The sequence below is a fragment of the Capsicum annuum genome, chromosome 7, assembly GCF_002878395.1.
Source record: "Capsicum annuum cultivar UCD-10X-F1 chromosome 7, UCD10Xv1.1, whole genome shotgun sequence".
Taxonomy (NCBI): domain Eukaryota; kingdom Viridiplantae; phylum Streptophyta; class Magnoliopsida; order Solanales; family Solanaceae; genus Capsicum; species Capsicum annuum.
Window position 1 is genome coordinate 333,934 of NC_061117.1, and position 14,440 is coordinate 348,373.

At 39.0% G+C, this 14,440-nt stretch overlaps 3 protein-coding genes across 3 annotated transcripts; 1 reads left to right on the forward strand and 2 right to left on the reverse strand.

The window, feature by feature from the left end:
- The first annotated feature begins 2,764 nt into the window (after positions 1 to 2,764).
- Positions 2,765 to 6,077, forward strand: LOC107877480. The gene is made up of 3 exons (XM_016724125.2): positions 2,765 to 3,140; positions 3,280 to 3,377; positions 5,716 to 6,077. The coding sequence occupies exons 1-3, from the start codon at positions 2,927 to 2,929 to the stop codon at positions 5,767 to 5,769; spliced, it is 366 nt and encodes a 121-aa protein (XP_016579611.2). The 5' UTR covers positions 2,765 to 2,926; the 3' UTR covers positions 5,770 to 6,077.
- Positions 6,078 to 7,972: 1,895 nt separating this feature from the next.
- LOC107877481 (transmembrane protein 230) lies at positions 7,973 to 9,451 on the reverse strand. Its single transcript, XM_016724126.2, has 2 exons — positions 9,037 to 9,451; positions 7,973 to 8,353 (listed from the first exon to the last, which is right to left on the reverse strand). The coding sequence occupies exons 1-2, from the start codon at positions 9,227 to 9,229 to the stop codon at positions 8,232 to 8,234; spliced, it is 315 nt and encodes a 104-aa protein (XP_016579612.1). The 5' UTR covers positions 9,230 to 9,451; the 3' UTR covers positions 7,973 to 8,231.
- A 1,109-nt stretch (positions 9,452 to 10,560) lies between these two features.
- Positions 10,561 to 13,945, reverse strand: LOC107876986 (putative serine/threonine-protein kinase). Its single transcript, XM_047415039.1, has 6 exons — positions 13,427 to 13,945; positions 13,215 to 13,345; positions 12,640 to 12,853; positions 11,923 to 12,154; positions 11,257 to 11,407; positions 10,561 to 11,154 (listed from the first exon to the last, which is right to left on the reverse strand). Exons 1-6 carry the CDS (start codon positions 13,587 to 13,589, stop codon positions 10,831 to 10,833), a joined length of 1,215 nt encoding a protein of 404 aa, XP_047270995.1. The 5' UTR covers positions 13,590 to 13,945; the 3' UTR covers positions 10,561 to 10,830.
- Between the last annotated feature and the right edge of the window lie 495 nt (positions 13,946 to 14,440).

Consider the following 14,440-nt stretch of genomic DNA (forward strand, 5'->3'; position numbering starts at 1 on the left):
TGTAGGTTGAAAATTGACCAGGCCGTGCCAAGAAGGCTTGGGAGCGGCCTAGTTTTGTCCGTTTGTATGGGCGGGGCCATTTAGGTGGTCAAACTGGCAAAACAATGCAAACGGAGCATTTTCGGACTAAATCACAAATCTATAGCCCACGGTTCCACGGGTGAACCCGAGGTTTAGGCTTACTGTGGGCCAAAAATCGATCCGAGCATGCCAGGGAGGCTGGAGAGCGGCCTAGTGTTGTCCGTTTGTGTATGCTGGGCCAAATTGGTATGTTATAGCCCGTGGTTCTGGGGGTGGGCCCAGACTTTGGGCGTATTGTAGGCTAAAAATCAACCAGGGTGTGTTAGAGAGGCTGAAGAGTTTCCTAATATTGTCCGTTTGTGTGGGCAGGGCTATTTGGGTGGGCAAATGGGGCATTTTTGGGCCAAATTGGTGTGCTACGACCCACGGTTTTGAGGGTGGGCCCAAGGTCCGAGCGTTCTGTGGTTCAAAAATTGACCGCAGCATGCCAGGGAGGTTGGGGAACGGCATTGTATTGTTTGTTTGGGTGGGGGGCGAAAATGGTGCAAACGAGGAGTTTTCGAGCCAAATCGATATGCTATAGCCCATGGTTCCGAGGTTGGGCTCGAGGTTCGGGCGTGCTTTCGACCAAAATTCTATCGAGGCATGCCAAGGAGTTTGGAAAGTGGCCTAATATTGTCTATTTGTGTGGGCGGGGCTATTTGGGTGGTCAAACGAGTGAAACGATGCAAACAAGGCTTTTTCAGGCCAAATCGGTGGGCTATAACCCACGATTTCGGGGGTGGGCCCAGGATTTAGCATGCTATGGGCCAAAAATTGACCGGGACGTACCAAGGAGGCTGGAAAGTGGCCTAGTATTATCTGTTTGTGTGAGCGGGGCCATCTGGGTGGTCAAACGGGAAAAACGGCAACAAATGGAGCATTTTTGGGAAAAATCGATGTGCTTAGCCCATGGTTTTGGGGGTGGGCCCTGGGTCCAGGCATGTTGTTGGCCAAAAATCAATTGGGGCATGCCAGAGAGGCTGGGAAGCGGCCTAGTGTTGTCCGTTTGTGTGGGCGAGGTCATTTGTGTGGTTAAACGGGAGAAATTGTGCAAACGGGGCATTTTCGAGCCAAATCAGTGTGTTATAGCCCACGTTTCTAGGGTATGCCCGAACTTCGGGAATCCTATAAGCCAAAAATCGACCGGGGCATGCAAGAAAGGCTGGGGAGTGGCCTAGTGTTGTCCATTTGCGTGGGGGCATTTGGGCGGTCAAACAGGCATGGGCCATTTTAAGGCCAAATCAGTGATATAGCCCACGGTTCCGGGGGTGGGCCTAAAGTCCGTGCATGTTATGGGTCGAGAATCGACTTGGGCGTGCCAGGGAGGCTGGGGAGCAATCTAGTGTTATCTGTTTGGGTGTGGCGGGCCATTTGGGCTTTCAAATGGGTGAAACGGTGTAAATGGGACATTTTCGGGCCAAATCGGTATGCTACCCACAGTTTTGAGGGTGGGCCCGGGGTCCAGGTGTGTTGTGGGACGAATATCGACCGGGGCATGTTAGGGAGCGGCCTAGTATTGCCTGTTTGTGTGGGCGGGGCCATTTGGGTTGTCAAACGGGTAAATCAGTCCAAACGGGGCATTTTTAAGCCAAATCGGTATGTTATAGTCCACGGTTCCGAGGGTGGGCCCCCAGTCCGGGCGTGCTGTGAGCCAAAAATTGACCAAACGGTGCCATGAAGACTGGGGAGCGGCCTATTGTTGTCCGTTTGTATAGGCGTGGCCATTTGGGTGGTCAAATGGGCAAAAAGTGCAAACGGGGCATTTTCGGGCCAAATTGGTGTGCTATAGCCCACGGTTCTTGGGGTGAGCCCGGGATCTGGGCATTATGTGGGCCGAAAATCGACCAAGGAATGTCAGAGAGTTTGGGGAGCGGCTTAGTGTTGTCTGTTTGTATGGGTGGGGCCATTTGGATGGTCAAATGGGTGAAATGGTGCGAACGGGGCGTTTTCGAGCCTAATTGGTGTGCATAACCCACGGTTCCGGGGGTGGGCCTATGTCCGAAAGTGCCGTGGGGCGAAAATCGACCGGGGCGTGCCAGAGAGGTTAGGGAACGACCTAGTGTTGTCTGTTTGTGTGGGTGGGGCCATTTGGATGGTTAAGTTCTCTATCAACAATAGGGGGCTCTTCATAGTAAAAAAACTACTAGACTATATTGATTCCAACTGAACTTCAACTTCTACTTGGTTGATTAATTCAGGGGCAGTGCTGGAACATAATGTTGGATGATCTCCATTTCCATATGGTAATTGAAGTCAAACAGGAGAAAACTAGATGCAATTCAATCCTTATTCTAGCAATGATTCCCAAAAAAACAAAACCTCACTAAACCGAGGCCTATTGCTATGGGGACTACACTATATAAGAGAATGACTAAGGCAATTGCAGTAAAACGGGGCAAACGGGAAAAACAGGGCATTTTCAGGTCAAATTGGTGTGCTATAGGCCACGGTTCCGAGGGTGGACTCGAGATCCAAGTGTGTTGTAGGCCAAAAATCGATTGGGGCATGCCAGGGAGGGGCTTAGTGTTGTCCGTTTGTGTGGGCGGGACCATTTGGGTGGTCAAACGGGCGCGGGCCGTTTTCGAGCTAAATCAATGTTTGACATGACATGACACATACGTTGATGACATGAAGCTGATGTGCCACACAGGTGCAATCTACCCTACCTTATGAATCTGGTATTACTCATATAATTTAAGGATGATATTTAATTTACTCGAAAGTTATTTAGAGCATATTTAAATGTTTGCAAAATTAAAGTGGTAAAGTTTAGGACAAGTTTTGGCATATTTTATATCTTTTCTCAAAATAAAATGGAGAATCATCATCATAATCATCCATTCAGCTGCTGCTTGTAGTAAATATGGGTGAATGTACTCCTCCTCCTCCTCGGATCGGTAAGATCGGGCCATACACGGTTTTCATGACCCCTCCTCCCAACTCCGGTTCAGCTCAGCCGCCGCAACCGGTGGTCGACAAGTCGTCTTGTCCGGTTTGGTCTCCCCCAATGCAGTATGATAAACCCTCTAACTCCACTTTTGGGTTTTTCTCCAACGCCCTTGCTAAACTACAAAATGGTAATTGCTACCCCCTCCCTCCTTTTGAATAGTATTTTTTTATTTTTTTTTTATAGAAAGATGGTAGCTTTGTTCATAAATCTTTGAATGTTAGTGTGAATATTGTACTCATTCTAGTTTGGAGATGTTTATTTTATAGCTCATGAGAGTTTGGATGAACAAGTGGCTTACTGGTTTGGGTTGAATCAGTCAAAGTATCAGTGGGCATTAGCTGATTACTATGACACCAAAACTATTGTAAGTCTCTACTTTCTTACTTTCTTTCTTTCTTTCTTATGCTTGGTGTTGTTGGGGTGTATGGTTATACTATTTATCTGCTTGTTTCTACTTTCTCATCAGCTAATCTTTTGTCTTTTGGTGTGAGGTATAAGCATAAATAGTCTCAGGATATAATGAAGGACTATTAGTTAGTACCAGGATTATTTATCCCATCATTTACACCATAGTGATGGTATAAGTTATCTCATATACATGTTGGGATAACTAATCCCCGGATAACTCTTTCCCAACCAAACGATTTATAAGTTTTGTATTTACAGAAAACATGATGTATCTTTTTTTTTTCCTAGTTATGTTAAATTTCAGATTTTAGTTTGTTCTTAGGCATAATCAATCCTAATTAAAACAACACGGTGGTGCTGTCTTTTGCTGCAACTAGAAACATTTTATTTAGGATCAAGTGTTGCTGGTGCTTTCCAGTTACAAACCCCTACTTAAATCTCTTGAAAGTTGTCACGACCCAATACCTGGTCAAGCCAGTCTGGCATCCGATGCCTTGACCTTGCGGAGCAAAGTTTCTTGGCTTTTCTACCTCCTTAAATTTGAAACGCGATTTAGTTCTTAAAGAAAACTGAAAATGTAAAAATACTGTTCTTTTTTTCTTTTCTGAAACTGCTGTAACACTTCATGTAGAATGTTTAAGTAGATGTTTTGAGACCTTCCCATGCAGTTGTGCAAACTGTTGCTAGCCGACCAATGTTATAGTGGACTCTAACATATGGAGACTGCAAACATTGATCATTCTGTTATATCCCTCTCTTCCAGAAGAAAACGGTAGATAGTGAAATGTTTGCTTTTGAGGTATTACAGGGCCGTGAAGAATAACTTGTTCTGTGAATAAATGTGGTGGGCAGAGTCTAAAGGACAATATGTTCTTGGGCGTTGTATTGTTCACGAACTCTCAAAGTCTGACATCCAATAGATCTAATTTATATAGTATCCTTCTTTTGTCTTGAGATATCTGTGTCAGCTGTTGTGCAATGTGTGTGGATTCCTCAAAATTGTAAAATTTAGCAAAGAGAATCTTGATTTTGTACCTGATACTATCCCGTACTATATCACATACATACTTGTAAGCAACTCCTTGGAACTTAGCTAAGAGATTAATGTGGAAATTGGTATCTACTGTCAATAGTAGAGAAAATTGGGGATGGGTAGATAGGGAAGATTGTGATTGATTGCAGATGCTAATAACTTTCACCAAGAACATAATTAGTGTAAGTTTTACACCAGTGACTGTCTTGCTTGGAGCTCATTCCACTTCCATTTCATGAATGTTTTCCTTCAGCTCTCACACGGTTTGTTTTCGCTTCAAAGTGTTGATTTTTGTTTTACTCCAGCCACTGAAATATATTCCAAATGGTTAAGTCCATGCCTCTTTTATCTTCATATACTTTTCTTTTGGGGATGTGATGGCGAAGGGTGATGCTGATTCTTTGGGAGTTTAGAGGTGGGGGTGGGGCGGCCTCTTATGTGTTTTAATAACGTAAATTTATGTTGTAGTACATCCATTTTAGTTTATATGGCAATGTACAGAGTTTAAAAAGAAAAGATTTTTGACACATATCTAACGTAACCTTTGAACTTGTGGTCAAAAACATGCCATTAGGAGCGACATGTTTTTGTTTTCGTTAGCATTTATTGGGTTTTGTTCAATAAAGGATCAAGAACTGCTTTATTTCCTTAGAGTTAGAAACTTAACATTTAACTGGTCAGGAATTTTCTACATGAATCATTAATTGTTTGAGACCTTCTTAATGTTTAAATGATGAATAATTGAGAGTTCTTATTTTGGTGTCTGCTTACATTTTCTTCTAATTCTACCTTTGATTGATATTTCTACCAGAATCATAAATAGTATGTCAGAACTTAGCTAGGCAAAGTATTTTTTCTTCCAAAAAAAGAAAATCATCTTTTGATTTTATACAACAACACAGCCAGTGTAATCCCACTTGCGGGTTCTGAGGAGGGTGGTGTCTGGTGTGTATGCAGCCTTGCCGCTCCTACCTTGCGAAGGTAGAGAGACTGTTTCCGATAGACCCTTGGCGACCAAAATTTGGATCAACTTATGGCATGAGTTTGGTAGTGTGCCTCTATGTCTAGCAAAAAAATAAACAATGAGGCAAACATTGCTTCCGATTTAAATCATACCTGCAAATCTAAGTGCAGCGCCATGGCTATACTTTTTTTGGTGTATTTCTAATTCCTACTCAGGTTTGGATCACTTTTAATTGCTCCGCGAGACGTTTGTTTTCGGCCCTTTCTGTTGCATACTTATTAAATGTTTTGTGCACAGAACCAGGCCGAAGAAAAAGCAAAAGCTGTAGCCAGCAAAGTAGAGAATGTATGATGAAGGAGAAGGTAAAATCTTGTCGGGATGTGCTATTTATCTCCTCTTGTTGCTTCCAGTGCTATTCCTGAAAGGCGTTATGTGGTATAGACAAGACGTACTGATGCACTGGAGGTTCTTTTTTTTTTTTTTCAAATGTATCGGAATGTGATTTGTCATACATTTTTAGCTGCTATGGTGATTGGTGCAGCAGCTAACAATAGTTTTCTGAGGTTATTGATGTGATGCTAAAGCAATGTACTTTTGTTACTGGGCAACTGGTAGAAAGTTTCTCTTTCAAAGAAGGGATTTCTAGTTTTGACTTGTCATTTTGGTGTCCAATCTACTAAATATTAGTGTGAAGAATTTGGAGTGAAGCACCTACGATAAAGCCGATGATACAGTAATTATAAAGCACATGTGAAGGTAAAAATGCTCTTTGAGATATTTGCATAAGTTTAGTGCTCTTGTGTATCAGTTTTGTTTTCCTTTTGATAAATGAATAAACCAAAAGCACTTTACAGGTGCACAACAACATATAACACGCAGATCTATTCATTACTTATATAATTTGGTTATGGAGGTTCTGTTTCACTAATTCATCTGATTTCATTTGGAAACGTGATTAGAATACATACATACATACTGCTTTTGTTTCAATTTGTTTGGTTTATTTGAACTTGACACGATGTTTAAGAAATAAAAAATATTTAGGGAGTTGAGATTTTTTGTAATATTAGAAACATAAGTTATGTATTTGTGTAATCTTTAACTTAATTATATGTCAATCAAATGTACCAAAATGTTTGTTCATATTATGGTGTGGGGGAATTAAAAAGAGTTGTTATGCAAGACCGGAGTGGGTTAAACTTTTGTGGGCCGCCCCATTGTCATTCCGATCCACACGTGCAATTTAAGTAAATATTGAAGAATTAACTTGATCGGAGCACACTCTTATCGAATTGTAGACTTGAATAATCAAGAGCTAACATTTTTTAACACGTGCAAAGAATTAAACCGAGTATCATATAAATGTCGATACAAAGTGTACCGTTATAAAATACCTAAATTGAAGTTTATTTTAAATCTCTAATGTAAAATAAAATTTGGTAATTGCTTGCTTAAGCCATTTCTTTTGTTGACAAAAAGTACTTTATACTAACGAAAGTTATTCGTGAAGAAAAGTACTATTGAGTCTACAAATCCCAGCTAAAATTTATCGTCCGAGAAACATAGTAAACAAATTGCAATTTCCATAGGGTCACATTTCACGAATCTAAAATTGTGTGACTAGAAAGGATGAAAAACTAAACATTCAGTATCATAGTTTGGACAAATCACAGTCACACTGGTATTTAATATCATGGCACCAAACAACCACTGTGTTATTTTACATCATACAAAATGACACCCAATTATTTTTCCCCATATTCGAAAAAAAAAAAAAGTAAAGAGTAATCTGAGACTGTAATAGACAAACTTGGCTAGGCAACACAGTATCCAACACTGTACAGGCGTAATGCAGCCAACTTAAGACACTTTCATGGTTAGACTTTCACATAAAGAACTCTCTTAAGCCAAAATTTTCCTTGATGACAGCATACACTTTGGCCATTCCAAATGGTAGCTAGCTCCTACCTCCCACTAGCACCTCAACTATCTTAAGGTTAGTTGTTTGACAAAGTAAACAGATAGGTGAATCACAAAACATACATTTATACGAGGATCTTGCTATATATTGCTCTAGCAGTAGATACAATATTTCATCTATCTTATGACTGTATGATAGGTTTCTGAATGCAGCAAATAGATCACCTACCATAGCATCACACCCTTTAAGACTCTACACCACCCATATAACACAAAAAATTTCCAGATATGCCTTGCAATTTTTGTTGTTTTATTTCGAGGGGCTAATATTTTGGGATGAAGCTATGAAATTTCATTCAAAAGCATCAAGAAGATGCATACCAAAAAGTTACAAACTAAAGACAATATCTGGCAATGTACAATAATCTTTTGGAGGGGATAATTTCAACAATGGTATTAATTATAGGAATAATATCTCTCTCCCGCACAACAAGAAAAATGGACTTGTGTATCCATGTCGATGCATATATTACAGGCCAGCATTTGACTAAATTACTTTGTGCTCTCCAATCAGTTAAGACAACGAAATAGTCCTGTCTGCTAAACTATGCAGGCAAACCTTTCATCCCAAAGATTTGAAGAAAAACGCTAGGGTTTATATTGAAAAACATCAGAAACTAACAAGCACTCGTATTTATTACATCGTCCACACTGAGGCTGATTTAAGGAGTATACAGTTTAGCAAGCAATGGTTCCAATTTCTCAGGTAACATATTAGCACTAAAAGAAGCAACAGTGGTTCAATTTGTTTACAAACTTGTCTAGGTAGAGTAGAACACAGTAAATGACTAGAAAGACCTAGCTGTACAACGTATTAAACACCATCCATAACTCTAGACGGGAGGAATATTGGAGAAGGAGAAACCTTTATAACCCTTGTAAGCATAGTATGCAATGCGTGTATAGTAGAACCCTGGTATAAACAGAACTCCACCTAGTATAGCAAAAAACAGCCCTGCATTACACCAAAAGTTAAAAGGCATACAATGGCAAGACAAGTATTGTCTTGAAATAACAAGGAATATATAATACTTATTGCTGCAGCTGCTTGACATGCCCAAACAATAGACCTAAAGCTACATAACACTAAACCCTATGTGACTAACAAACATCAGGCCCAAGGAAACGGATGTACATGAACAATTTTCATGTCTCAATACCTTACAAGATTTAAGACTAACAAAAGGAAATAACAATGTTCTACTATACATGGCAGGTTAGAACATCAACAACAACATACCCAGTGTATTCCCACAAAGTGGGGTCTGGGGAGAGTAAAGTGTACAGAATCCATGCTACTACCCCACCAGATGAAGTAGAGACGCGGTTTCCAATAGACCCTCGGCTCAGGACATATAACATAATAACAAACAAAAAAACATAAAAGCACACCACTTGGATAGATAGGTATTACTATATAAACTATCTCTCCAAAATCATAGACACCACGAACAAGAAACTCCAAGAGCAGATACAAACAAGGTCAAGTTGTGCTGAACGCCTTAGTTAGAAGACGATCAAACACTAGAGACTAGTTGTTTTTGTGTTGCAATGGTAATATTCAGAGATTGTTACCAACAAAATATATAGGATTGAAATAAAACAAGAAAGGGGGGGAGACCCCCAGCTGAAGATTACCATGAGCAGTATCGCCGCCGACCTTATTGATGGCCATGAAAACACCAAGAAGAATAGCAAGGGTACCAAAGACAAGAAGGGAAACAGCAAGAGCGATCTCTTTGATGGGTCCCCGATTATTGTCAGCAGCAGTAGAACCCCCAATCATCATATCCTCATCTGAAATTGAGAAAGCATGATCCACATACGCCATCACTGCTAGATTTCTTCTTCTTCTTCTTGATTTATTTGATTTGATGCTCAATAGGAGATTTATGTTTGCTTGCAAAGGGTTAGTGAGAAGACCTTTTTCAGATTTTGGGTATAGTTAGATTAGATGATAGATACGCCGAACTAGGAATCAAAGTTTGCTCACACCTCCGTCACCAAACGTGTGCCTTTTGAGAAAAATGAGTCTAGAGACCTACCAAGCTTTCAATTAAAAAAAAGGGGACCTCAACTTTTTAAAGTTAAAAAAGTTAAGTTGCTCGAACAATTGGGATAGTTGTTTGGTAACTGGGATATTTATCTCAACAACTTCTCTCAATTGTTGAATAACTGCCCCAGTAAATTAACATTATCAAATTAACGTAATTAAAATATTATTAAATTAGCATTATTACGTTATTAAATTAATGAGGGGCGAAACTACGTGGTTACCATAGGGTTCACCTGAACCCCCTCGGTAAAAAAATTATATTGTATATATATAAGATAGAAAATGTATATTTATGTATGTATATTAATGTTGAACCACATGAAACAAAGCACTTAAATAGCCCAGTGATGTTATTTGCTCTTTTTGGGCGCTTCCTTCAGCCTACTGTGCAGTTTTGAACCCTGCTAGTGGTTGTTTTTTTTAAATTAAAAAAAGCTAGGTGCTGCTAAATAATAAAATAATAAAATAATAATAATAATAATAATAATAATAATAATAATTTTTTAAAATTAAAAAAAATAAGTTAGGTGTTGCTACTATAAAATAAATAAAATAATAATAATAATAATAAAAACGACGTCGTTTTAACACAAAAAACAAAACTTTGACAGTACACAAATATGATCTTTAATTATTCAAAACTGCACAAATATGACCTCTCTCCAAGTCAGCCCTTTTAACGATGTGGCACCGTGTGATTGAATTACCTTTCCACGTAGGCGCGAGTGAGACTCACGCATGGGGTTGCAAAATCGGAGGTCATATTTGTTCAGGTTTTGAATAGTTAAAGGTCCTATTTGTGCACTATCAAAGTTTAAGGTGAAAGTTATAATTTGATGTCAAGGTTATTTTTATGTATTAACTCTTTTTCTTAAATGGGAATGCATGTATGCTGAAGTTTGTAGCTTATACATGCAAATTTGTGTAACACATGTGTCCAATAATTAGTAATAAAATCAAAATTTTAGGAGATAATTTTCCAAAGAAAGTATTAATTGTTGAGAAAATCCTTATTTGTTTGCCTGGAAAAAAGTTATTCAGTACATGGACATTCACAAAATTGTCTATCTTCTTGATTCTTTTGACTTAAAACTGACAAGGTGGGACTTCCTCATCAACAAATTACACTCACATTGCAATTTCAATCACCAATAACACTTTGCACTCATGTTTACACAGTGGAAACTAGAACTCCTCATCCCTACAGAAAGTTAGAAAAGGCACCTTGGCTGATTTTGTTTCTACATATGCACAAATGCTATCGACAACACAAGAAAAATTAAATAAAAAAATCAAGACCACCTCTCAGATGGTCGTTCAACTAATAGTAATTGTCTCAAAAAGTCGCCCTTCTTGTTTCCAACCAGCTCGAGACCCTACTTTTGTGGTGGGGAGAGGGAAGGTGAATCATTCTGCAGAGGAGAAGGCAAACCATGTATTGTAGCATCCCAAGAAATCTTGACGTCCTTCCTTTGCTTTCGATCTAAGAAAGCTGGTCTAGTTGATGTTTCGACTAGTGCAGCCTTGTGTACCAACATTGCAACTATCTCAGACATTGGCGGTCTTAAATTTGCATCACGCTGAAGGCATAAGAAAGCCACATGTATCGTTTGCATCACATCCTTTTCCACGATCCCATCTTCCTTCATCTTGGGATCGACTAGATCAACTAATCTCGACCTCTCATATAGCTTCCATGCCTGTACTTGAACAATCAATATTGTCAATAAATGGTAGACAGATAGCCTTTTTTCCTGTTTCATCATTATAACATAGCGAAAAATAAAATGTAGGCAGCGTACATATTCAGGGAGATATTGCATTTCTGAAGGCAAAGAAAGATCTGTATTCTTCCGGCAGTTGATAATTTCTAGCACAAGAACACCAAAGCTGTATATATCAGCCTTTTCGGTCAATTCTCCTCTAAGCGCGTATTCAGGAGCTGTGTAACCTCTGCCGCAGAAAATATATAATAGTACCAAATTAAAGGCTTAAAATCCAGGAAAACAAAAGAAGATGTTGATCCTATTTATAACTTAATGCTGTTTTAAAAGTTCATGTAGAGATCTTTGTTATTCCATTTTACAGTTAGTCGTGAAGAATAACAGTCGGTTCCCTGCTACTATTGTTGAGAACCAGATCCATTATCTGTATTAGCATTAGTTTCTGTTGCTGTGGAGTTTTTTGTGGAAGGCACGTTGTCAGAACGAACATTACAACCACTTCATTGCGAGTTTTCATCCATTCTAAAAGAATCCAGAGACCATATATTAACATATGCTCTCCCTATTCCAGTTCATCTGACCCTCGTTTTCAAACTAGAATGACCCCCTTCCAAATGTCGAAAAAATTCCAACTTAAACTTTCGATTTTATCCTTAATGACAAGTTTTAAATATTGTGACACACCTCGTCTCCAAACAGCGTCATAGTTAAAGGTGTTATCTTGAGAAACTAAACACTACTTACAAGGTTCCAGCAAATGCAGTGCTGAGATATGCTTGATCTTCAGGGAAAAACCTGGCTAGGCCAAAATCTCCGATTCTTGGTTGAAATTTGTCATCCAGCAGAATATTGCTGGCTTTGATGTCCCTGTGGACAATCCTAATGTGTGAATCCTCGTGAAGATATTGTAATCCCCGTGCAATCCCCAAGATTATCTGGTACCGAGTTTTCCAGTTAAGGAATATGTCACTCTTTCCTGTGAAACACAAACATAGCAACCGGTTAGCCCAGAAAATGAAGAACATTCTCGATAAGTCATTACCCTGGAGACGTTATACTAGTAGCTTTTGTCTATCTGCGGGCAGTTATAGTTGTTGAATCCCTATTACTATTCTTTTAGTGCTATACAATTTGTATCCCAAAGTTGACGTACTACAAATAGTTACATGCTACTGTCATCGTCAAAAGTGTAAGAGACAACTATCAAAAACAATTCGACTCCTAGTACCTGGAGTACCCAAGTGGGAAGAGCTTTCAGGTCAAAATACACACAACTCACATTTCCGAATGAGAGCAAGGGTCTACAATATATCATTCAATCTTGGAGCCAAATAAGATAATAATACTCCATGAGAAGCAGCACAACAACGAACATTCAAGTTTCTTATATTCAGCCCCGAGTTCAGAACTCAAAAACCAACAACTTATAACAAGTTTATAAGGAAATAGAGATATAAATACCAAATAATATTTGGTCCAAGCTCCTATTCTTCATGTATTCATACACGAGAAGCCTTTGAGCCCCATCTGAGCAACAGCCAAGAAGGCGGACCAGGTTCTTGTGCTGTATGCTTGTTATCAGCCGCATCTCTGCAAGAAACTCCCGGTCCCCTTGCTGCGATTTGTCAAGAGACAGCTTCTTGACAGCAATTAATTTTCCATCTCCTAGCTTCCCCTAAGGAAAACATTAGTGCCTTATTTAGAATATTGAACACCTAAGTATGCTAATTTTCAACCTTGTAAAAGTCATCATCCTCTTAAGCTCGGTATATATATAAAAAAGGATTCTAGTCTCTCATTTAAACAAGTCGTAAGATACATCAACAAAGGGCAGTCAGGCGCACTAAAGCTCCCGCTAGGTGCAGAGTCCGAGGATGGGCCCGACCACAAGGATCTATTGTATTTGTACGCAGCCTTACCTTACATTTCTGCAAGAGGCTGCTTCTAAGGCCTGAACCCGTGACCTCCTGGTCAGATGGCAGCAACTTTACCAGTAACTCCAAGGCTCTCCTTCCGATAAGACACATCAAACTTACCAGGAAAACTGGACCAAATCCACCACATCCAAGCAGGTTATCTGAGTGAAAATTCTTCGTAGCCTTCTCCAATGTATGGAAGTTGAAGTAGCTTATTGTACGAAGATGTACACTAAGGGCTTCACTAGTCCCTGTATCATTTGAGAAAAAAAAAATTTTAATCACGAACAACTATAATAAATTCTGAAGGGCATGGATCAGTAAAACAAAACCTGGAGGACGCTTAGGTATGAGACTAATCAAAGCTCTCAATTTTCCTGGTTTGAAAAACTTCAATAGGATGAGTATGAGAAGTAGCAAGATAATAAGAATAACTAGGCTTCCAAGAAAAAAGAACAAGCCCGAGAAAGGCTGTATAGATGCAGAGTTGTTCATTGATGGCGATGGAGATATCACACTGTATCCACAAAAGGACAATTTAGTAAGTTAATCAGGCAGGCTAAAAAATGAATAGAGCTATATTATGCAAGTACAGCATCATGCCATGCCAAATATAAGTCAACACTTGACAATTTGTACTTCAAGTAAGAAAGCTGTCGATCAAGCTAACATTCGCTGAACAGTCATCGATCACAAACATGCATGAGATGAATAAAGAGAAGATAGAAAGCAAAAAGTCCACAAACCTTGTACATGAGAGACAGACAGACATATATGGGAAGAATCGAAAGGATTGGAAAATCCAGAGTTGCCATGCCAGCACAAACCAAAGACAAAATACTTTGTTTCAGTCTTCACTACATAGGACGGCAGAATTATTGAATAGAATTCTTTATTTGTGCACAACATTAGTTTTTAATTCCATAGACAGCTTGTATAAGATCTTTACTTGTATAATATTTAAATCAATGCTTACTAACTCATAAGAACTTATTTTACAAATTCTTCATGTTGAAAAGCCCATATGCTGAGGTGAGCTACTATAATATACATTGAAAAATATTTTTTTGTCACAAAATTCCACATTTTGAGAAGTCCACATTTTTTTGTCTCTAAATGTAAAATTTGACTTACAAGTTCATATTTGCAAAAGAAAAAGATCTATCAATGTAAATCTACAAAAAAATATTCTTGTTCGATGTGAAGAAATTGTATGTATGCTATGGAAAAATTAGATTAAGAAATAGCTAGATACATACAATCTCTTCATAATTGTTAGTGGCTCCCTGGATGGTGGATACAAGGTGTGACCAATTGGCTCGAAAGTATTGATACTACGGAGTATT